The sequence below is a fragment of the Lytechinus pictus genome, chromosome 5 (assembly GCF_037042905.1).
Source record: "Lytechinus pictus isolate F3 Inbred chromosome 5, Lp3.0, whole genome shotgun sequence".
Classification (NCBI taxonomy): Eukaryota; Metazoa; Echinodermata; class Echinoidea; order Temnopleuroida; family Toxopneustidae; genus Lytechinus; species Lytechinus pictus.
Genome location: NC_087249.1, coordinates 49543371 through 49568558, shown reverse-complemented (window position 1 = coordinate 49568558; position 25188 = coordinate 49543371). Strand labels below are relative to the sequence as shown.

The following is a 25188-nucleotide window of genomic DNA, read 5'->3' as shown; positions in this document are numbered from 1 at the left end:
GCCTACCTTTCGTTGGAGTCGTGTAACTTTATAGGTTTAGCTTATTATATGGAATATAAGAATGAAAGGAAACAAGTGAAAATCTGGATAAGGATTATCCCTCGCTAAAAGAGCAACTGAGAAATAAAAAAATAAAAAAATATTCAATTAAATTCTTTATTCCATTTCCATTCAAAACATAATGCAGAGTAATATAAAGTAAAACAAATCAAATACAATTTTACAGACGAGCATTCTTACTTCGTAAAACAAAAATCAGTTTAGTATTGAGTATAAATGGAAATGAGGGGGTCCACTAAAAAGCAAAGCTTGTAAAGTGTGGATCCCCCTTGGAAATGAAGAAAATATAATCAACTTATTCATATATGCGTGTATATACAGGAAAGAAAAAAGAGAAGGAACAAAAAGGTCGAAATCATATTGATGTAAGCATAATTACAGAACAAGTGCAAAGTTATTCACTCAAAGAGGTCTTCGCTGTGAAATAAACATCACTATTAAGCTAGCCTAAAGAGAAAGGGAGAGAGAGAGAGTGTGTGGGTGTATCTGTGATGTGTGCGCGTGGGAGAGTGAGAGCGCGCGCGAGAGAGATGAATATTTAATTGAATCAGTTTGTTTAAAAACGGAAGTACAATCGTCACAATGAGATCCCACACGAACTAAATTAGTCACTTAAGTATTATTGGTACAAGGTATTGTAAATAAATGGCCAATACAAAATTATTATCACTGCGAAATATTATTGTGCACTGAGAGGATCAGGGTAGCTCCAATGGGTAAGACAGGGGAAAAGGTTGCCCCTTGCTCAGGAATCATTGTCCCTGTTCCTTTTTTTTCCTTTTTGCCTTCGAACCATTATAATTTTTATTCTGTTCGTTCATTAATCGAGTCATATTTTGATATTTCATATTACCTTTTCAATTGGAACTTACCCATTCCTTAATTCCCTCCTTAAAAGGCACCGCCACGGCGCCATTCCGCCAGCACCGGAAACAACGCACGCGAAGGCAAGCACTTAGCTTCGTTAATTTTTCGTGGATGCTGTTACTTGCAGATGGTAACAATTATGTAACATCACTTAAGTCATTATTGTAAAACCACTGTTTGCATGACAAAAGAGGCTCGTGAGTCAATAAAAGCATGAAGCATGAAGGTGACTTCGGATATATTCGTAAACAAAAATTATTTCTCTTTTATTGTTTTTACCATCTAGTAATGATTGGCCTGGTACAATTTCGTTGTCTACCGTATAATGAGCGAAAAGAGAGCAGTGATCGGAGAGAGGGGGGGATGGTCAATCAAGGGGCTATTGATGGGTGGCTGGGACAGGTGAGGACATGAGAAAAGGAGAGAGAGACAGTAGATTAGATGTTTGCTTACGTACTAGGCCCATTTCGAGTGAAAGTGGAAAGAATGGGTCAGATAATTTGCATTTCTGCTAAGTATATTTGCACAAAAGGTTCTAAAATCTACCCAACGTGATCACGAAACAGTGGTACTTTCAGACAATGACTAGTATTCTTCAAAGGTTTCGGCAAGGACGACGACTCAAAGAATGGATTCTTTCGGTTCGACTGCGTGAAAAAGAAAACGAAATAGAATCTTTTAGTTTGGATATCTATATAGAGAGAAATAATAGACTAGAAAATCGGACACTGGGTCCCATCCCTGATCAGCACTTTGGGAAGATATACATGTAGTACTGTAAGAATTGTTTCTCTCGGCTCAACTGAAAAGGAAATCTGTACCTATTTGTTTTCGGTTGTCTCGCGAGCGGTAATAAGATAGAGACAAGACAAAAGCTCACCGCGAAGCTACATGGAACAGGGGAATAATAAGACCTACCCAGAAAAACAACATGGCCCTAAAACCGGAAGTGGATGGGTCCAACCGGAAGACAGGACTGTGCCCATCACAACGACAAGCAGAAGGTACCAGGACAGGGTGTCTTGGTGGGCCGTCTTCTACAGGTCGGTCCCGGATGGGATCGGAATCGGGGGAATGAAATACGTCTTCAACCCTGTGGAAGTGACATTCAGAAGGTATGCTGTCATCTAAAAGCATTACTTTTGGGTTTTCGGTAATCCCCCACAAAGGGGGTTGAAAGGGGGGTTGTCACTTTTATATTTCATGACTGCATTATTATGAATGTACATGTCTTGAACTAAAAAAATGGTGAATGAAATAAAAAACGTTTTGTTTTCACAATATTGCACGAACGTTCATTTTCATCGGTGCCCGATCGAACGAAATAATTATAACTGCGTATTTGTTTTTCTCTTTGATAGAAATCCCTCAAAAGTGTGAACTGGGCTGAAAGTTTAAAGATACAAAATTTCTCCTTAAAATAAAAGAAGTTCCTGCAGTAGAATCTCGAGAACACCTGTAATTTTACCAGATTGCGTAATCTTACAGGAAATTGGTATTTGATGTATGGAATCTTACAAATTTCCTTGAATAAAACACCCTTTTTCCCTTTTTAAACAGACCTGTTCTGTTAAATTGCAGAAAAATTCCTGTCTTATGAACTTACAGAATGATTCTGTTATTGCTTTCTGCAAAATCTTTTTTTCTGTAAGATCACGGGTTTTTTAACAGTGTATGGCCTTTGTATACAGCTCTATGATAATTAAATCAGTACAGACACAGATTGCGAGATACGAACCAACAAAAATTGATAAATAACATTTTCACAGAGAATCAACAGCAGGAAAAATATGAAACACATTGGAAGATTGCAAAGTTAGATGAGTGTAATTCACTTTATACTGGCTTTTAATGTATATATAGATTGAATTTCGAATACAGTACACACAAAAAACGAGAACTATTTTCCATGAGTAAAATTGTTTTTTACATAAAGAATTAAGTGCAAAAATTCGTAACGTATGTGTTTTTACTCGAGAATCTGGGTTTCTGTTACACCTGATCTTTTTTTCAAGGACATTACTTATTAACTACTTTTCTTGAGTATCCCTGTCAGTGAAAGTATGTAAAACAATCCGTACAAATGAGTTTTTCTTCAAGTTTGTAAGGTATGATAGCAGAATGGGTGAAAAAACTCACAGCCAGGTAAAGCGATAATCTGACGATTAACTGCGCTGAGAAAATGAGTAGTATATGACTCTTGTATGTGAGTTTTGGGGTGTTGAGATCATGCATCCAAGTAATTTTACTCGGATCTCGCGTTAATTGCTTGCGCGCACACGTGATACCGGCCAAATGTGCAGAGCATGAAGACTTTTCTGGTAAGTTCTACATGTCTTTTTATTTATTTTCCCCCTTTTCTTCTATAATTACTTTTCTTGACAATAATAGCTTAGACCTACATGTATGGGGCAAACATAAATGCTATTTATGGTGACAACAGGGTGCATTGATCTACATTCTCATCCATCCGAGGCTCACGCCTCTCGGTTTGGGTAACCACACACCAGCCTGTTGTTGCGCCGCTACCCCGGGGCCAGAAGGGAGTGAAGGCCAGTGTGCCGCTACGATTGCTGGAGTCATTTATGAGGAGGGCAAATAAGTGACATCGTCCATGATTTATGTAATCATGGACGATGTCACTTATTTGCCCTCCTCCACAAAAAGACATGTACCAGAAAAGTCTTCATGCTCTGCACATTTGGCCGGTATCACGTGTGCGCGCAAGCAATTAACGCGAGATCCGAGTAAAATTACTTGGATGCATGATCTCAACACCCCAAAACTCACATACAAGAGTCATATACTACTCATTTTCCCAGCGCAGTTAATCGTCAGATTATCGCTAAAACTAATCAAGTGTGTAATATGCTCACATACTCAAAAAGTCAGTAAATATACTTTAAACATACTCATTACACTGGGTTAAGTTACTCATTAGATTGAGTTATTCAAATTTACTCACTTGATGTGTCACTATAGTGTCAAATGAAATATACTCGACAAGATGAGTTTTCAAAGTACCTTCATTGAGTGAAAGTACTCATCAAAGTATGTCGCTATAGTGTCAAAATTATTTTGACATTTGAGTACGATTACTAACACATGCAAGTTTCTGTTTTTTGTGTGTATGCTTACAAATAAAATGGCAGCATTATAACAATTTGCAAGGTAGTAATTGTTTTTGGATTATAGTGACATCAATCAAGTTCTAGCCGTGTAATATTGCGTCCCCGAAAAAAATCGACGTATTGTTGAAAGACAAAATTATTATTTTTATTAGAGCATAATCATTAATAAATCAAATAAATTTGTAAAACCATTCTTTCTGTAATTATTTTATTTTAATTAACATGTCGCCTTTTTCTCCCAACGTAAATATGAATATAATTTTTCAAAAATAAAATCAAATTTCTTAATAAGAATTTTAGTTTCTTTTTCTCTGTCTGATATGGCACCTCAATTTATAGGGGAAAAACGACGGACTAATTTCATGAAAATATTTTTTCTGCATTTCCGTTATCAGGTTATAAACGAATTCTAGTGTTCTTGGTCAATGTTTAATTGTGTGGCTCTGTGCTGTATGTTTGCATAATAAATCATTTAGAAGTGAGTTCGTTTTACATCCCCTTTTTGAAATGCGAGCTAGTCAAGTGAAGATCAACGTGGCAAAATTATGAACTAAGTTAGGCATACAGTCCCCATCTTCGGCCATATCTCAAATATTTCAATAAATCTGAACATTCTTTTACTACAGATTGTCTTCATTGCTGTTTTGTAATGCGATTTACACTTGTATTCATATCTCACAAGGGCGTACACATGACGTCACGCTATTAATGTGTGTGTGGGGGTGTGGTTGTGGGAGTGGGTTACACAAGGGCCCGGACAAGGGATCGAACCCTCCCCCGTCATCAATATGTCCCTTGTTCTACGTACGTCATATAAGGTTTGCTTTAGTGGCTGCCCATTTTTTTCTTTAGGGTAAATAATAAAAAATGCGCACGCCTTTTACATTTAACAAGGTGATCTCCCTGATTAAAATGAATCAACTTCGTTTGATTTTTGGGGGGAGGTCATATTTTTTGGTCAAATGTGCGAAGTGTAAGGCCCATATGTTTTTTTTTCAACGATTCTTGATTTTTTTCTAGGTTATTCTGGCTACTCCTCATCTTATCTGGAGTCGGTTTGCTAACATATCATATCACCATACGAGCCCAATATCTAGCCACCTACCCAACAAGTGTGACTGTGATATCCAACTATGAAGAAGTGCTCGCCTTTCCAACAGTGGCAATATGCAACTACAACACCTACAGGTAATTCTAAATTAAATTCATCTTTCAGGTATATGATTTTGGGATGGTTGTGAAATTCATCCACATCGTGCTACGCTTGACCCAGGTGAAGTAAATGCCATCGGTACCGGCAGGAAAGATTTGCTCATCAAAAAGCTGTGAACACAAGAATCAATAGCCTAGCTTATAGCAGGGTAATATAGAAGCCAAAACAGTGAAAGCACATTCAATTTCGATGAGAGCAAATTCGTTTTCGGGGGGGGGGGGGGTGTTTCACCCTTGTTAATGAAAACATACAATGATTTGAGAAAAAGAAATCACCCGGAGGTTAATTCGGGATTCAGGCGGATTCTGGATCATTGAAAAAGAGGCAATGTGCATGGCACCCCTTTAAATATTGATAATGGTACAAACTGAAATCCGTGAAAAGGCCGGGACAAGAAACTGATTTTTTTCCTTCAAATTTTCATCATCAACCTTTTAACAATATTTCAATAAGGGCGTAGGCGGGGGGTGCACATGCAGCCTCCCGCTGAGGCAGGTTCCAACATTAGGAAGCAAAACGAAATTTGTACCCCTTCTACTTTCAACAGTTGATTTTCCAAACTTTAGTTCTACCTCCCCAAGATGTGCACCCCCCATACAACTTTAGTTCCACCTCCCCATGCTCAAACCAGCCTACGTCCTTGTAATACATCACTGGCGTAAAGAATGGGGGGGGGGGCATTGGGGTCATGAACCCACCCCCCCCCCCCCCCGTAAGTTTCACAACCAAGAAAAAGGAGGACAAGAAAGGAAAAGAGTGACATATCATTTTTTACTTAATATAAAATGAAATTTTCTTTTTTGCTCGTTAGCACACAGGTCTTTATAAATATTGCCCAATACGCTATATCTGACCCCCTCTAAATTTTATCTGTACAACATGTTATTTTGAATCTTATTTAAGCACGTTAAAGTGGTGTTTTGTTTCAATAAATTGTCTTATTCTCTATCATAACTGTAGACGGTCTGCTGTTGAAGGGACTGAGTTTGCGGACTTTCTCAATGAATTGTTCGACAATTTCTTCGCCGTGAATACGTCAAGTCCGCACGCCCCTTATGTGGACTCGGTCACGATGAGCGAGCTATTCACTCAATACGGACATCGAGCTGAAGAAACAATTGCTTTGTAAGTTTCTTACTCTACAATGATTATGATCAAAACTGATGGATCTCAAAAATATTAGATTGAAAATGTCACTACTGTTTACCTTATATCGTGTAAAGTGTAAACCATTTATTTTTTTCTTTTGAGAAAGAGTTTGAATCCTGTTTGGGTTTATTCCATTAGTCTATAACATAAGGTGGCTTCGTGGTGCAAATACCCCACCCCAAAGGAAAAAATAAACAAAATAAATGAATAAAAAATTATAAATAAATAAATAGATAAAAAAATCAATAATTATATAAGTCAATAAATGAATAAATCAAAATAATGAATGACAACAATAGGATTACAAAATCGTTTGAAACTATTCAAATTTTTCAATTAATGTGCATGCAATGCGTTGTTTATACCAGTTAAATGTTTATTTCTTTTTAGTGGCACATGGAGGAGTACAGGGGCACTCAGTCATGCTAACTTTACGACCAAGGTAACTGACTGGGGTCTGTGTTTCATTTTTAACGATGCAAGCAATGGAAACCCGCCTGTAACCGTCACCCGATCTGGTAAGTTACCATTATTAATACAGCATTTATTCAAAATGATTATTCCTAATCCAAAAAAATTGTACAAAAATTACAGAATATAACATTCAAATCATCTAGAACAGGTAAATACTTACAGTCTGAAGAAAAAAAATATAACAAATATGAATTTATATCGACGCAATGGAATCAAATGAAACTGAAATGAGTATTAAAGTAACAAATGTTGGCGATCATTCGATATTAGATGAAAGAACGATTCCGATTGGCTCCTAGTGAGTCTGCTGAGCAAACTGCGCATGTAACGATGCTCTTGATTGGTCATTTCATTTAAAGATTAATCGTTAACCTTTGTCATGTTTGTGTGACGGGACCTAGATGAAAGGTTTAATTAGTTGGTTGCAATCTGTTTTAATATATATGTGACTATGTATCCATTTCGATAAGAAAGCAATCGTTTCGTACTAGTATGATTTACAATACGACTTCAGAGCCCCGTTTTACAAATAGTAACGATTGATCCAATCAATCGTTACTCTGTGGCAATCCATCAATGTCATTATTTTTATCTACAGGAAATTCGCAAAATGTCATTTGTAAACAAAAGAGAACACACCGAATTGTCAAGAAATCGATGAATTTATGAATGTACATCATATCCAAAAAGAAATTTGAACAAACATGCATTTTATATGTTGACTTTGGTGGCTTTCCATAGTTGCGATTGATCGGATCACTCGCAACTCTTTGTAAGACGGGGCCCTGATATCACTAGCCTGAAGTTCGATCGTATTTAGGGTGTGCATTCGTCCATGGTGTGACGTTAGAGTTCAAAGGGTAATTCATATAAAATGTTATTTAAAACATTTAGCATCGCTTAAGTTATATGCTTGATAAAGTTTTTCACCTCAGCAGTTAAAAGAACAAATCTGTGAATAATTCTTCAGTACCACATAATGCTTATGTTACTTTAAAATGTACTACATTCTCAGATTGTAAGTTGGTTCAAATAATTATGAACTGCTATTTAAAACAAAATTGCATGCAAATGAATCGGTATTTCTAAACCAATAGTTAGTCGGTTCATATTTCAACCAACTTTTGGGTTTGTTAAATAGAAAATCTGACAGTTTACGAGCGCAATGGTCAGGTTGCTCATTGAGAGTTTGTTTATCTGATTTTGATAACCATCCTTAGTAAAATTCTGAAAACTAATTGTGTTCATCTAGTAAGCGCTTCGCGCACATCTTACTCAGCAAATTTTCTCCAACGGGTATAAAAACTACGAGAAACTCTTGCAAGTGACTGGCTGAGAGCTATTTAGTGCGATGGTGTGGGAGATGCAGTCGTGTTACACACTTTTCTGTTGGAAATTTAAAAAGAATGCACAAAATGGACGTCTTCGAATTCTTCCTAATGGTTTATCCATTTCACACACTATTTTTAGGTAAACAGCACGGACTGGAACTCTTGCTCAATGTTCAGCAATACGAAAGCTTCCTCGAGCCTAATGGAAGAATCTCGACGGGATTTCAAGTCCATATCTACGATTATGGCACAGAACCGCGCGTTGTTGATCATGGCTTTGGAATCGCACCCGGAACGCACACCCATGTTGCAGTTGAAGTGACCGAGGTAATATTCCAGCACCGCTTCTGTCAATATTCACGAACCAACACACTGACTGATATGGCAAGGACTTATGTTGTCGTTAATTTGATTTGGCCTTGTCTAGTGATGTAGGATATGATCCTCTGTTGCCATCGAAAATCTAAGGCGTCGAAACGCCGCGGCTCAGATCACTTACGCCAGTCACCTTGGCGAAACCGATAACCACGGAGCCTTTAAAGTGCCATCGATTTGACGACTTGGCGAGATACTTTATCTTGCCATGCCTAACCTTATTATGTCGATATGGCGAGATACGTCGACTTATAAAAAGTTATAAGTCGATGGCACTTTAAAGGCTCTGTATTGTCGCGTAACACAAAGGTTAGCATTAATCGCTAAATGAAATGACCTATGACGATCATCATTGCATGCGCATTTTGTTCAGTGGACTGACTAGGAACCAATTAGAATAGTTCTTTCAAATTGGCGATTAATCGCTCATCTTTGTGTTACGTGTTCCATGGTCATTGCAGAATTCGAAAACCAAAAGTCCCTATGAATTCGGTTATTTGATTGGTAGAAAGTCAAGTTGGGTTTGATATTTGCAGTTGTGTTTGATCGCATCTTTTTTCTGCAACATCCCCAGACCGACCAAAACTTGACGATATTTCCCTTGACGCACCATCGGTCGGTTTGGAATCGTACCGTTGGTGTGACTGAAGGGCCCCGTCTTACAAAGAGTTGCGATTGATCCGTTCAATCGCAAATATGGACGGCCAGCAACGTCAACATGTATCATGCATGCTTGTTCAAAATATTTTATAGCTTCGATGTATATTCATGCATTTTGTTTTCTTAAAAATTCACTGTGCTTCTTTTTGTTTACAAAGGACATTGTGCAAATTTCCTGTAGAAAATTTTATGACACTGATGGATTTCCATATAGAGTTACGATTGATTGGATCAATCATAACTCTTTGTGAGACGGGCCCCTGGAGTAACTACCGCATGATGATAAAATAATAGTGACATTTATATAGCGCTTCATACTTTGTGTTTCTAAGCACGTTACATGTAATTATCATTAGGCCAGTCATTGAATCTATCACTGTTCCACACTTAAAGTGCACCATCTCCACTCTTTGGAGAGTATCTGGGCAGCCAACCGTTTAATTGGAGTGCACACATGCCAATCAAATCACATTTACCTTCACATCATACCGGGTACTCATTTAATACCTGATAAGTGCCTTTCAAAAGGACATTGGCACCGACTGGGATACGAACCCTCGACTTATCACTACACCATGACACCTCTAGAGTATTGATTATGCCTATATTGTGTTCTTTGTACGTATTCTTCGTAGATAAGCTGGGAGGTCTTTGTCGAAAATTGGTGAATATGGAAAATACTTGTTTAGGGTGCTTTTCGGAACCCCATGGTCACGCATGGTATCCACTCGTCAATGGAAGTGCCCCCTCCCCCCGGAGCAGCAGTTTGGTTACAAGTTTCGGAGCTGACGAAAAATTGCACATCTGTCGTTTGTCCAGAATCCAGGACGAAACTGCTGCTGTGATTCACCAATTTTCGACAAAGACTTCTTGGCTGCTCTTTGTCATGAAGGTAATTTAATCATACATTTTCTGTGTTGTTGAAAGTGTTCTGCGTCTCGTCGTTCTAATGTCGCAATGATAGAAACCTTGTTTGCCTAACTCCATCCTTTCTTTTTCTCCTCCATATTCAGACTTCCAATCTGGAACAGCCTTACGGGGTGTGCCATGATAAACCCCTGAAGTATTTTGATAAATATGGTTTTCCTGAATGCTTCATTGAATGTCAAAGCGATTTTTTCTTTAACGCATGTGGATGCAAATTCTTCGCTACCCCGAGTGAGTGTCAAAGACCTTTTTCTATCAAGACCTATTCAGCAAAAAATGAGTTTTGATAGGTCCGTGTAAGTTAGTTTTTAAGATCAATTAGATTTCATGATGGAAAAAATAAATGTAGTTATGATGTTGAGGGATTTAGCTCTTTAAAACTTACGCATGACTTGTCACATTCGTGACTGTCGATGATATCTATGTGATTAGAACATGTTAAAGTCGTGCGTTAAATTGTGCGTAACTTTACGACAAGATTTATGCATGTTATGAAACACTACCCAGGATGGTGTTTATTGTTTTCTGATATTATAACTTATTATTACTATCAGTGGCGTAACTACGGGGGGGCATGGGGGGGCATGTGCCCCCCCAATCGGCTGACCAAAAAAAAAAAAAAAAAAAAAACGGGGAAAAAGAGAAAAAGAGGGAGAAAGAAAGAGAAACGAAGTGGGAAAGAGGAACTTCTTATTCATTATAATTTTATATCCTAATTATGTTATGTTACATTACACAATAAACATTTTTATAACTTTATGAAACATAATTTTCTCAGGGCCTATATCTTCACTGTTCTTGGTGCTTGCATTGTCTGTTTAATGAGACATATAATTATGTTGTTTTTACTAAAACTTCCCGTTTTCAAGTCAATATACACCAAATATATTTCCTCGCACTTCGAGTTATTATTGTTTTATGTAGTGATATATGCTTCTTTTTCATGACTACTTAAAATGATTGCCCCGTGTTAAGGTCTTAATATAAATCATTTCCTGTCCGTGATTACGTTCGCATTAGTGGATTGGTGAGATATGTCTGCTCTCCATGAATTCGGATCGGTCCTTAAAGGGGAATCCAGCCTTGGCCATAAATGCTGTGTTGAGAAGGAGAAAAATAAATTAAAATGAATGGTGAAAGTTTGAAAGAAATTGGACAAGCAATAAGAAAGTTATAGCTGCTTTAAAATTGAGATCACTAATAGAATGTAGATTTCAAATTGGCAACTGGGTAAGTAAATTATGACAAGGGGCAAGGACAACTTTCCCATAGGCCATGTACTTTATTATCAGGGATTTGTGGTTTTCTCCTAATTTCTCCTAAGTACCCATTCCCCTGGGGCAGTAATCTAAATATAACCCAGGTAGTATATTGTTTAATGTCCTCATGAAAGAAAAATATAATTTGAAATAAAACTTTTGGGAAAAATTACATTTTAGCCATAATATGTATTGGAGTACAAGGAAGAGTAGTCCTTGCCTTACATCACTATGGCATCCCATATGCGGCCAATTTGAAGTCTTCATGAGTATAGTGATTACCAATATTTACAACTTTTAAAAATTTATAACTTTCTTGTTCTTTGTCCAATATTGTTCAGACTATCACCTATCAACTTGTCTGATTTTTCTTTTTCTTATAAAAACAAGTTTTTATTTGGGTAGGATTCCCCTTTAAAATGTCCCTTTTTTCTGATGTGAATATCAACAATTTTCTGCTCGCGCATCGCGCTCGCATCACTTGATTAGTGAAATAAGTATGGTCTTCGTGAATTCCTACAAACAAGCCCTAAAATGCCCCTCTTAAGGTCTGAATTATCTAAATTTTCAGCTCGCGCTTTGCGCTCGCAATGTTTGATTAGTGAGATGCCTATGATATTCATGATTACAATGAATACAAGTGCTTAATGTGTTTAGATATAATTCTAACAAAATCAGCATGCGCTTGGCACTCGCATTAGATGACTATGATTAGATATGTATACTCTTAATGGATTCCTAAAATATAGTCCTTTAAATCTTCTTGTTTGGGCTCAATATATAAAAAAAAAATCAGCTCGCGCTTCGCGCTCGCATTGTTTAGCGAGACAGGTACGTATCATGATTACAAAAATTTGATTATAATGTCCCTTTTTAGATCTCAATATCAAGATTTTCAGCTCGCGCTTCGCGTTCGCATTATTTGATTAGTGAGATATATATCCGTTTAATGGCATTGTCTTTAAAATGTCTCTATTAGGTTAGTATACCTGGCAACTGAGCGCGCTTCGCGCGCTCACGAAGTGACTCAAAATTGTTGCTGGTGCCCCCCCCAATGCCGTAACCCACGGTACGCCACTGATTACTATAATAATTAGATTTAAGCTAAATACTGAGTATGGTACTTTAGCTTCTGGCTTGAAAATTGAATGGAATACGGTCCCAGGGTAGCATTATTTTAAAACTTCAACATTTTTATAATCGAAACTCTCATAATGACTGATTATTATTATTATGATTTCTTCCCAGTGGCAAGCAATGAGGCAGAATGCACTGTTCTTGGGTTTTACACGTGTGGAAATCAATACTATGGTAAGAAATGCTCTGATCACTTAAGGTTCTACCAGACGCTGATCCTGGCTGGGGCATCCGATATATGCCCCCCCCCCCCCATCTCTTGGCTAAAAGTGCTAAAAGTTGTACATTGTAAATTTTCGATGTTGAGATTTTTCACGTTGCATATTAGGTGCTCCTCTCTTTTGAAGGACGGATGGATAGGCGTATAATTTTTTTCTATAGGCTATTGACTTATAGGCACCGCTTTTCCAACGGCGGCGGCGTCGTCAACATGAAATCTTAACCTAAGGCTAAGGTTTTGAAACGTCATCATAACTTAGAAAGTATATAGACCTAGTTCATGAAACTTGGACATAAGGATAATCAAGTATTATTGAACATCCTGCCTGAGATTGAGGTCACACGACTAAGGTCAAGGTCAAACCATGTCTGGGGAATCAATATCAAAATCTTAACCAAAGTTTTTGAAATGTCGTCATAACTTAGAAAGTATATAGACCTGGTTCATGAAACTTGGACATAAGGGTTATCAAGAATTGAACATCCTGCCTGAGATTAAGTTCACATGACTAAGGTCAAAGGTCATTTAGGGTCAATGAACTTAGTTCATGTTGAGGGTATTCAAAGAATTGCCGTCATACCTTTGTAATTTTATGGATCTAGTTCATGAAACGTCGACATACATGTAGGGTAATCAAGTATCACTGATCGTTTCGCACGAGTCTTATGTCATATGATCAAGGTCAAAGGTTATCAAGGGTCAATGAACATAGTATTTTATATCAATAGTATATGAATGGTGCTTTTTGTTAATAATTATTCAAAATCAGCACTGCTGTTATATTGAATCGCGAAATGCAGGCGAGACAGTCAGAGGCATTCCATTTGTTTTGAAGTAAGGGCTTTTTTGCTTATCAGCAGAATGCCCTACCCATAAAAAATCTGTACGTGTCCCCCCCCCCCCCCCCCCCCCCCGTGAAATGTGGGCTCTAATGATTGTTTAAGAGGCAATAGACATGCTGGACAGTAGTATTGTTATTACTATTACCATTATCATTACTATTAGGCCTACACTCATATGATTTTTACTATTGTTATCATCATTATCAAAATAGTGGTTATCCTCATCATTATCACCATCATTACTGTAATTGTATCGTCATTTCACTCCTTTCAGGCTCGTTCGTTCAAAACCATACATGTGACTGCCCGGTGCCTTGTTCTATAAGATCGTACAGACCAACTATCTCAACCACGGCATACCCTTCGGCATACTGGGAGCAAAAGGTGGCAGCTGAAAACCCTATTTCGGAAGATTATTTGAAGTGAGTAAACGCTGAATGTCGACTAGAATGCAAACCATTGGGGTAAAAATTTCGGTACTAGGGACTTTACGATAGAGGACGGGGACACCTTCATGACACAGGGTGTGTTCTCCAGGGAAGCGTTTCATGAAAGGACTTCTGTCTTTATCATAGTTACCATAGTAACGGTGACTATCGGCCAATCAGAATCAAGGAAATTTGTCGGATCTGACAACTTGTTGGATAAAAATGTTGATGAAAGGCTCCCCTGGTACACTGAGTCGGTGTAATATTGAAATTACCACAAGAATTGTAAAATCTTCAATGACCCCTGGGCTCCGTAACACAAAGGTTTGCAATGAATTGCAATTAGGAAAGAACACTCCTGATTGGCCCCTGGTCAGTATTTTACACTTAATGCGCATGTAGCATTGATATTGATTGATGCGGAGGTGCAACTTGTGCACACTTGCTCTTTCACTTGCTTTTATTCCTTTTTACGCGAGATAGGAGAAATAGCGATATAAATTTTGGAGTTCAGAAAACAATTTCAAATATGATAAATATAATGCATTTTACAACATACATCAATTTTGAATGTGTGAATTCACTGAAAACTGTATTTTATAAGGGAAAGGATCAATTACAATTGATCTTCACGCTGAAATGTTGAAATGACATCACTCACGTGCACATCGACTATGATTTAGGAGAACGGCAGAATCGAGGTGGTGAGGTTCTCGATTCTGCTAGCCGGCGAGGCCAAAAATGACGTCATCTCGTAGCAGTCGTCTATGACGACGTTCGAATCTAAAAGTCTCTATTGATATCATGACAGTTATGAAATGGGGGCGCCGTGATCTAGTGGTAACGATTCTCGTCTTTCAATCAGAGGGACGTGGGTTCAAATCCAAGCCATGACGTGTTTTCCTTTAGCTAGCAAGAAAGTTACCCACACTGTGCTGCACTAAACCCAGGTGAGGTGAATTGGTACCCGACGGGATTAACATGATTAATTCCTTGAATGCACTGAGCGCTGAATGGCAGCTCGAGCTAAAGCCGGGGTAATAATAACAATAACAATGCACTTTTTCTAGATAGATGGCGCTATATAAAATAATGCCTATTATTGTTATCATTATTTCTGTCATGTATAGGGAAAACTTTTGCATGCTTTCGATATACTTTAAAGAGATGAGCATCCGGCAGATCACCCAGAAGATCGATTATACTTTCTTCGGTTTTTTATGTAAGTATATCAATAAATGCCTCTCTTGGTCACATCACGAGTTTCGGGAGAAACTTATTCTAATAAGATTCATGGCCTGGAAAATGAATGAATAGGGAAAGTGGTTCATGTGTCAAACAATAATTAAATCTAAATACACTATATGCATATAAAAATTTTGAATGAATCATGTGGTACATGCACCTTATTATTATATCTGCCATGAATATTGAAAAAGTAAACCAACACTGGCGTTTTATTAAAGCGTATGATATATCATTGCCTAGTCTAGAGTCGGGTTTAGATATCGGAATACGACCATAATAATGTCTGAAACTAAGAGACGTTGTAAGGTTAGCGCCACCCTTCCCCATCAATGCAATGATGATTGACAATATCTCTTTGGCGCTTATCTCAAAGAAATGTCTCTAAGCGCTTAAGAAATTAAAAAAAGAGAGGAATTTCAGCAAAAAATATCATAACTGCATAGTTGACAGCTGAGGAATTTAGGGTACTGTTTAAAATACTAAGGGAAATTGTTATTTAATGAAAAGGTGTATGTTTTAACATGGATTTGAATTCGTCTGTTATGTTGCTTGTTTTATGCATTGAGGGAGATTGTTACAGAGTTGACTGAGGGGATGCCGAATCAAGAGAGTGTGAACCATAAGACTGGGTAAACTACTCGGTCCTGTTGCATAACATTTATTATTATGGTAACTTTGCCATCCGCTGCTTACTACAATGGTAACGATGATCAAAAGACATTCAAAATAAAGGATTCCATGCAAGTTACCATTGCATGGCAAAGTTACCATATAACGGTAACTTTGTATGCAACGGAGCCCTCCCTGGTCCCAGGCCGGTGGCAAGAGCAAAGAGTGATTTGCTCCCTGAGCATGCTGGGCCAAGTTGCGGGAGGGACTCGAGTGGGTGTCTATCAAATTGTTGACAATAATTCATATTCTTTATTTCTTGTTTATTTGTTGTGTATTTGTTTATTTTGTTTATTTAATCTCTAGGTGACGTGGGTGGTTCGCTGGGACTGTGGCTTGGTGGGAGCATCCTCACATTCTTTGAATTCTTCGATCTCTTCGGATATTCGCTATTTACTTATTTTAAACGGATACCCAATTCCAGAAAATGAGTTTTCAGGGCCCATTCTACAATCCTCCGGGTAGCGTTCCACGGAACGTCTTGTTTGGGAATTTATATCGTTAAAGTTGCTCATAGCCAATCAAAAGGCACGGATCTCAGTTTTCCGTAAAAGTAGTCAAAATACCACAGAAAATTGCATTTTTATTCACTGTAAAACACTGTTTAAAACCTTTATACAACGCTGCACTATATGAACATTACAGAAATTGTTTGACAGTTTGGATTCACTAAGATTTGATATGAAAAAAAAATGAAATTTGTAATGTAAGATTTTAGACACTTGTTTAAACTGCGAGATAATTACTAAAAAAATAAACTGCGTTTTTCCTGTGTAAAACGCTTTCTACATTCCATTTCTCGAATGACAGTAAGGCAATACTTCACAGCTATGTTGAGTAAAAATAGGTTGATATGCAATATTTCTACCTCGTACCTCGTCTATAGACACAAAATAACGGTTATATACGTGTTTGTCGAATTTTCCAACAAGACAATCAGATTGCCTCCAACATGACCGAATATTCTCCTCTTTCCTTTTCCGATAGAGATCAATAAATTGGCCGTCAAAAATTAATTTTATTCTTAGCATACTTTCACATTTTTATAGGTTATCTGTATAGTTTGCGGCACCCCCTTTATGCAGCTTATTTTCTTGGATGCCAGTTCCCGTTTGACCCCTGATTTCAAAGGAAACACCTTGATAATGTTGAAAATGGAGAATTAATGGATATTTTATCGTCTCTCGTAATTTATTCCACACCCCCCCCCCCGATAGCTTAATGAACATAATAGACTATTCAATTTAAAAATAAAGTTAGCTTTAGTGCACTATAGTGTTATGTTTAGTCTACTGAGTCTTGTCTTGATATGAATATATTGTATTTTTTCATACGTGCTTAAAATCTTTTTGATGTAATATCATGTAAATAGAAATGTATAGATAAAATATATTGAAGAATGGCTTATGTTTTTGGATCTTTAATGGCGTGCTATAATATGGTGGTGATGACAGTGATGATGTCGACGATGAAAGCAATAATTTATGTTGGTGTTGGTGGTGATGGTGATGATGACGATGATGATGATGATAATAATGATGATGACATTATTGCTATTGACTCCCAAGACATTTGATTCTACGACAATAATATTATTTGCATGCATGATAGATGTGTGCGTTAAGCCAAAAATATTGCCAAAACTGCAATAAATATAAAACTTTCATTTTATCATACTTTTCATTCTCACATCATTCTAAAAACGAAATAAAATTCCATTATTACATTAAAATAATGACGAAAGAGATATATAAAGACAGAATATTAGTTCACAAAAATCCCTCAATATTTTCTAATCATAGTAATTTACCGTATCAGTGACAGTAGAATATGTAGTAGTAGTAGTAGTAGTAGTAGTAATATGTCCATTTATATAGCGCAGTTACGATGTGCATATACTCAACTGCGCGTTGATACTTGGTATCATAATTACCTAGGCTGTAGCTAAGCCGCCATATTAATAGGCGCTAAAGCGTTCAAGGAATAAATCCTGCCGGGTACCCATTCACCTCACGTGGGTCGATTGGAAATTATGCCATGGCGGGGATTCGAACCCACGACCCTCTGTTTCAAAGTCCGAAGACTCATCCACTGGGCCACAACGCTCCACTAGTATAAGTAATAGTAGTAGTAGTAGTAGTAGTAGTAATATAAGTAGTAGTAGTAGTAGTAGTAGTAGTAGTAGTAGTAGTAGTAGTAATAGAAGTAGTAGTAGTAGTAGTAGTAGTAGTAGTAGTAGTGGTAATAGTGGAAGTAGTAGTAGTAGTAGTAGTAGTAGTAGTAATAGAAGTAGTAGTAGTAGTAGTAGTAGTAGTAGTAGTAGTGGTAATAGTGGAAGTAGTAGTAGTAGTAGTAGTAGTAGTAGTAGTAGTGGTAGTAGTAGTAGTAGTAGTAGTAGTAGTAATAGTAGTAGTCGTAGTAGTAATATAAGTAGTATAGTAGTAGTAGTAGTAGTAATAGAAGTAGTAGTAGTAGTAGTAGTAGTAGTAGTAATAGTAGTGGTAATAGTGGAAGTAGCGCGAGAAGTAAAAGTAGTAATTATAGAAGGAACATTTTACAAAGCAGCAGTAGTATTATTTATTTATTTATTTCAAATCTTTAACCAGGATAGCCTGTTCAGCTTTATACAAACAAATATGTGAAATTACACAATATATACAATTAAAACGTTCATTAAAAAATCGCTGGTCTTCCACAGGGTTCTGCATTATGATCTAAAAACATATCATTCATAACATAAAGAAAACCTAAGTAAAGAAGACATATTGTTACGTTTGCTGGTCCATACAAGCTCTTATTGTTACCTGTCCTGGACAAACTCCAACGTAAACCTCCTGAATCTTGTTCTCCATTCAGACACTCCTGAATTAGCAAACAAGCCACGCCATGTCAAATCGTTTTAAAACAGTTTATATACAAACATATATACATGACGATTCAGATTCACAAGTCCGTTGTTCACATAGCGATATATCCTTTTTCTAGTCTGTCCTCCAGACTTAAACGTGTATTATTAACTCGTCACACTCCCTTCCTTAAAAACATGCTTATAATTTTTCAAAGAAATTGCAATAAGTATGTTCGCAACTCAAATTTTGCTTGTTAATATAAACAAACATTATCACAATGAATATAGCGCTTAACCAAACACAGTTAGTGCATTAAAACATATCGAAATGCCTTTTTTTCAATTTCACGCTCTTTGTGCAGCAATTTTGCATACTTTGGCAAAAGATAAGCATAATATAAAACATAGTATATATGAAATGAGTAGAACAGACATGTATTGATAGCGCATGCATGTAGTAAAACTTATTCATCAAAAGGTACACGCATGTTCTGAAATACATGTATGTTCGTAATAAACATAGTCATAAGAAATTTCATATGAATAATCAACATAGAAATACATGATATTACTTCCAAGTGTTATGAGAAATGCAATATAAAAAGCATTGCTTCACTTAATCCAAAAGTCAATAATACGAGAAATCATTCAAGATGTAAGTTCAAACTTCTGATTTCCAATATCTTCTTCCAATTATAGTTTCAGTTCAACGAAGTTCAACATCATCGCTTCAGTTAGGGTTCATTGAATGTTTATGAAGATTCACAGTAGGTTCAGATTACTTGATCCAAGATATAGTCACATAGTGTAAACATGAGCACAGTTGGCATCCAGAAATCCAGAAAAAACACAAGTTCAGTTCACTTTCAAATCAAACATGGTAGAGAGTCCATTCCGGAGTATCCATTAGGTTGAGATGACAAGTAAGCATTTAGGTATAAATTCACATGATGAAATAAGTTTCAAGTTCCACAGTTCACAGAAAGTGCAGTTTCCAAATTTCACCTTGATTATACACAATATCAAACGTTCACAGTTCAAATGTCACGATGAATCAACACGCTGTCAAATGTTCACTGCTCAAACGTCACGATGACATAACACGATGACAAACGTTCAAAGTTTATCACATTGATGATATCAAACTTTTATTGTCCGAATTTCACATTGATACACACGACGTTAAACTTCAATTGCCCAGAGTTCAAAGTTCACACAAAGTCCATGTTATCAAATTGGTCAAAGTTTAGGATTTTGTTTACACTCGCGACAATGTGTCTGCAATAATGTTGTCTTTTCCCGGTAGATGTCTAATGTTCAAGTTGTACTCTTGGAGCAGTAGACTCCACCTTGTAAGTCTTTGATTTTTGTTTTTCATCTTACTTAGAAACGTCAAAGGATTATGATCTGTCCATATGTCCAATGCATGTTGAGATCCACTCACATACACTTCGAAGTGTTGCAGTGCAAAGATTAACGCCAAAGTTTCCTTCTCCACAGTGGAATAATTTCTCTGACTGCTCGAAAACTTCCTCGAGAAGAACGATATGGGCCTGTCTGTTCCCTGTTCATCTTTCTGCGTAAGAACAGCTCCGGCACCCACATCACTAGCGTCAACCATCAGAGAGAATGGCTGACTAAAATCTGGAGCCACCAGTACAGGATTGGTAGATAGGAGTGCTTTCACTTTGTCAAAAGCACTCTGACAGTCACTGGACCAGATGAACTTCACCTCCTTGCGTAGTAGATTGGTCAGCGGGGCGACGACATCAGAGAAGTTATGGCAGAATCGTCTGTAGTAGCCTGCCATGCCAAGAAACCTCATCAGTTCCTTCCGGTTGGTTGGAGTCGGGAACGCCAGAATAGCTTCTACCTTCGCTGAGAGTGGTCGAACATGACCTGAACCAACAACGTGACCCAAGAAACTAACAGTAGCACCTCCAAACTCACTCTTTGCCAAGTTGACTGTCAATTTGGCATCAGACAATCTCCTGAACAAATCTCTGATTCTTTGTACATGGACTTCCCAATCTTCACTATACACAATCAAGTCATCTATGTAAGCTTCACAGCCTTCAAGACCAGAGACAAGACTATTCACAAGTCTTTGGAATGTAGCCGGCGCATTTTTCATACCGAATGGCATCACAGTGTAATGGAATAGGCCTTGAGGTGTAGCAAATGCAGAGATTTCTTGCGCTCTCTTAGTCAACGGAATCTGCCAATAGCCTTTAAGCAGATCGAATTTGCTCACATACTTCGCCTTGCCTATACGGTCAATACAATCATCTACGCGCGGTATCGGGAAAGAATCGGTCTTTGTACTCGAATTGACTTTTCTGTAGTCGGTACAGAAACGATACGACTTATCCGGTTTCGGAACTAAGATGCATGGCGACGACCATGCGCTGCTACTTGGCTCGATGATGCCATTCTGCAGCATGTACTCTATTTCTTTTTCAAGATTCTTCATCTTTACTGGGTTAGCACGATAAGGTGCCTGCTTGATTGGGGCGGTATCTCCCACATCAACATCATGTTCAACAACATCAGTACGAGATGGGATATCTGCAAATAACTGCGGATACTCATTCAACAGCTCTTTCACATCCCTCCTCTCCTTCTCAGACAAGTGGGTTAGTTTGTCATTGATGTGTGTTAGAACTTCTGAATTTTTCAACTTCACACATGGTTCATCTCTCTCAATTTTACACATCTCTTCACTTTCATCATTTAGCTCAGATTCTACAGCACTCAACACTGGTTGTGCTCTCTTTTCATCATCTCTTCGAACATAGGCTTTTATCATATTCACATGACATACACGCTTTGTTTTTCTTCTATCTGGAGTTTTGACGACATAGTCAACATCACCAACTTTCTTCATAATGGTATACGGTCCAGAAAATCTAGCCTGCAAAGCATTACCAACTACTGGTAACAAAACCAAAACTTCATCACCTGCCTTGAAATTCCTTTCCATGGACTTCTTGTCATACCAAGACTTCATTTTCTCCTGAGAATCAGACAAATTCTTCCTAGCAACTTCACAAGCACGATGCAATCTCTCACGGAAAGACGATACGTAGTCTAACATATTCACATCTTCCTCATCTGACAACAACCTTTCACTCAACAACCTGAGGGGTCCACGGACTTCATGTCCATACACGAGCTGAAATGGGCTGAAACCAAGAGATTCTTGAACAGATTCTCTCAAAGCAAATAGCAACAATGGAATTCCCTCATCCCATTGTTTCTCTGTCTCCAAACAATATGTTTTGAGCATGTTCTTGAGTGTCTGATGACATCTCTCAAGTGCTCCTTGCGATTCAGGATGGTATGCACTAGAAACTACATGTTCAATCCCTAACTGCCCTAGCACTTGCTTAAAGACTTTCGACATAAAGTTTGATCCTTGATCAGACTGAACGGTACGCGGTAATCCTACAGTCGTGAAAAACTTGATCAGCGCCTTGCTCACATTGTTTGCGGTGATACGTCTAAGTGGAATCGCTTCGACATACCTGGTACTTGCGCACATAATGGTAAACAGGAATTCATTACCCGCTTTTGTCCTCGGAAGCGGACCTACGCAATCTATGATAATTCTTGCAAACGGTTCATCGAACGCTGGCACTGGTTTTAATGGCGCGACTGGTATTTTCTGATTCGGTTTACCTACTACCTGACATACATGACAATTTCTGCAATAGTTTGCAACATCCTTTTGTAAACCCGGCCAAAAGAAATGAGAAAGGATTTTCTCCCGAGTCTTATAGACTCCCAAGTGACCTGCAAGTGGTGCTTCATGAGCAAGACTAAGTATTTCCGGCCTATAAGTAGAAGGAACTACAATCTGGTGGACCTCTTTCCAAACTTCATCAGCAGGAACATCTATCGGCCTCCACTTTCTCATCAAAACACCTGACTTCGTATAATAACAAACAGGCACGGTCAATGCCTCCTCTTCTGAGATCGCTCTCTCAAACATGGATACTAACTGAGGATCTTTTTGTTGTTCCTCCAACAACTTACTCTTACTTATCGGCATTGGTTCACATTTATTTTTCTCTTCTGTACTTTGAGTTTCTCCTGCACCCTCATTCACATTTGATTCACATTCATCATCAACCAAACGACAAAAGAAAGAATCTCCCAAGTTAACTTCATCTAGCTCACTAGACTTCGATTCAGACTCTACTTTCTTTGCCATCGAACGAGTTACAGCACAAGACGGAAACACAGTAGGAAATTCTGCAACCAACTGCTCTGTTTTACTACTCTCACACGGAATAGCACTCACAACTGGACATGGCACAACTTTATCACCAGCAAGATCATTCCCTAAAATGATGGAAACATCTGCCACCGGAAGTGATGGTCTCACAGCCATTTTCACACTACCAGAAACAAGGTCTGATTTCAAGTTTACCACATGAAGGGGTGCTTTTACAAAGCCATCTCCTATTCCTTGGAGCAAAACACTAGTTCCAACACAAGATTTCTCACCAAAAGGCAACACACTCTCCAAAATCAAAGACTGAGAAGAACCAGTATCACGCAACACTTTCACTTTTCTTGCTTCGACACTACCAGCTAGGGAAACATATCCTACAGAAACAAACGGTTCATATTGCTTTTTCACTTTCTCTAAGTTAACTGGCTCAATCCTACTCTCTGAACTTAGCAAATTTTTCACAAATGCATTTGGATGTGCATTACTTGATTCACTTGTTTTTCCTTTAAGTGTAGGACACTTTGCTTTAAAATGACCAACCTTGTGACATGCATAGCATTTCTTTTCTTGCTCGTCATCTTTAGATCGTGCTTTTACTTCTTTCTTGTTGTGTGCTGAAGCACCATTTTTGTTTTTGTTTTTCCACTTTCCAGATTTGTTTGTCTCATCTGATTTTTTGTTTGTGATTTTGTGCGTTAGCGCATAATCATCTGCAAGCTTCGCTGCTTCATTAAGCGTTCCTATTTGCTGCTCTTCAAGATGCAACCGAACATCGAAATGCACACTACGCTTAAACTCTTCGAGAAGAATTATTTCTCTAAGCTTATCAAAGCTATCTGCATGGAGTGACGAACTCCATCTATCAAACAACTGTTGTTTGCGCCTAGCAAACTCAAGATGAGTTTCGGTCTCATCTTTGCGCGTTTTCCGAAATTGTTGACGTACGCCTCCGGTACAAGCTCATAAGCACGCAACACTGCTGCTTTTACAACGTCATAACGACCCGCATCATCAACTGACAAAGCTGAATAAGCATCTCGAGCTTTACCCTTCAACTGAGATTGTAACAAGTGTGACCATTTTTCTTGCGGCCAACTCAAACTAACAGCTACCTTTTCAAAGTGAAGGAAATATTTCTCTATCTCCTCCCCCTCCTGAAAAACGGGAACCATTCGAACATGTTTCGCAACATCAAAATCAGACTTTACTTGCCTAATTTCTTCTCTTTCTCTAGCATTCTCATGCTCCCTTCTCAAAACTACTTGTTCTCGTTCAAGTTCAACTTTCGCTATCTCTAATTCCAACTCTTTTAAACGTAATTGTTCTGTCAAGTCCACATTCACAGACTCAATCGGAACCTTAGATAAAGCCTCAAGTGGCAGAACATCTTCCTCTTCCACTAACCACTGAATTACAGCTTTCAGAATTTCTAATTTACGCCAAGTAGTCCTTACCTCAGCAACCTGGTAATGATGAGCAATCTCCAAGAGATGAACCTTCTTCAGAACCAGCAACTTCTCAACACTGGGAGAATCAACGAAATCGTCCAAAGAAAATTCCGCCATGGTCACCAAAAGATCCCTAATCTTTAACGCTGAAAAGACTAGAAACAGCTAAAGAAAACCTTTAATTCTTAGCCAAGACAATAACCAATACGGTTATCACAGTTGAAAATTATATCAACCACATAAGAAAATGTCAACCTGACCTGGCTGACCCTGTAGATATGACCTCAACCTACAGAAACGGTAACCTGACTCGGTCACCCCAGTTGAAATTTTTTTTTTTTTTGTCAACTTGACTCCAGTCGACACTGTCAGTTTCCATCAACCGACACAGCAACCCTTAAAAAATGGTTAACCAGTTGAAATATCATCAACCCAAATTTCATTCAACTCTACGTGAACAAAACACATCTCACAGCGAGACACACTGAAATACATGGAATTGCCTATGGGACAAACGGCACGCCATACTCAACCTTGTGAGCCACCACACAGCGTCATACACAACACTGACAGCGATATCCACACACTAGCATTACATCTACGTGTACACACACCCATGCAAATGTCTAATGACATTCTTGAACGTTGAATACGATTGCACA

General features: G+C 38.0%; 2 protein-coding genes across 2 annotated transcripts; one reads left to right on the top strand and one right to left on the bottom strand.

Moving 5' to 3' along the window:
- Window positions 1-1161: 1161 nt before the first annotated feature.
- Window positions 1162-17390, top strand: LOC129260134 (acid-sensing ion channel 1C-like). Its single transcript, XM_054898176.2, has 10 exons — window positions 1162-2042; window positions 5079-5246; window positions 6232-6396; window positions 6811-6938; window positions 8365-8552; window positions 10274-10418; window positions 12695-12757; window positions 13920-14067; window positions 15204-15295; window positions 16297-17390. The coding sequence occupies exons 1-10, from the start codon at window positions 1819-1821 to the stop codon at window positions 16419-16421; spliced, it is 1446 nt and encodes a 481-aa protein (XP_054754151.2). The 5' UTR covers window positions 1162-1818; the 3' UTR covers window positions 16422-17390.
- A 2706-nt stretch (window positions 17391-20096) lies between these two features.
- Window positions 20097-24643, bottom strand: LOC129254372 (uncharacterized). The gene is made up of 2 exons (XM_064099538.1): window positions 23971-24643; window positions 20097-23452 (listed from the first exon to the last, which is right to left on the bottom strand). The coding sequence occupies exons 1-2, from the start codon at window positions 24641-24643 to the stop codon at window positions 20097-20099; spliced, it is 4029 nt and encodes a 1342-aa protein (XP_063955608.1).
- Window positions 24644-25188: the final 545 nt, after the last annotated feature.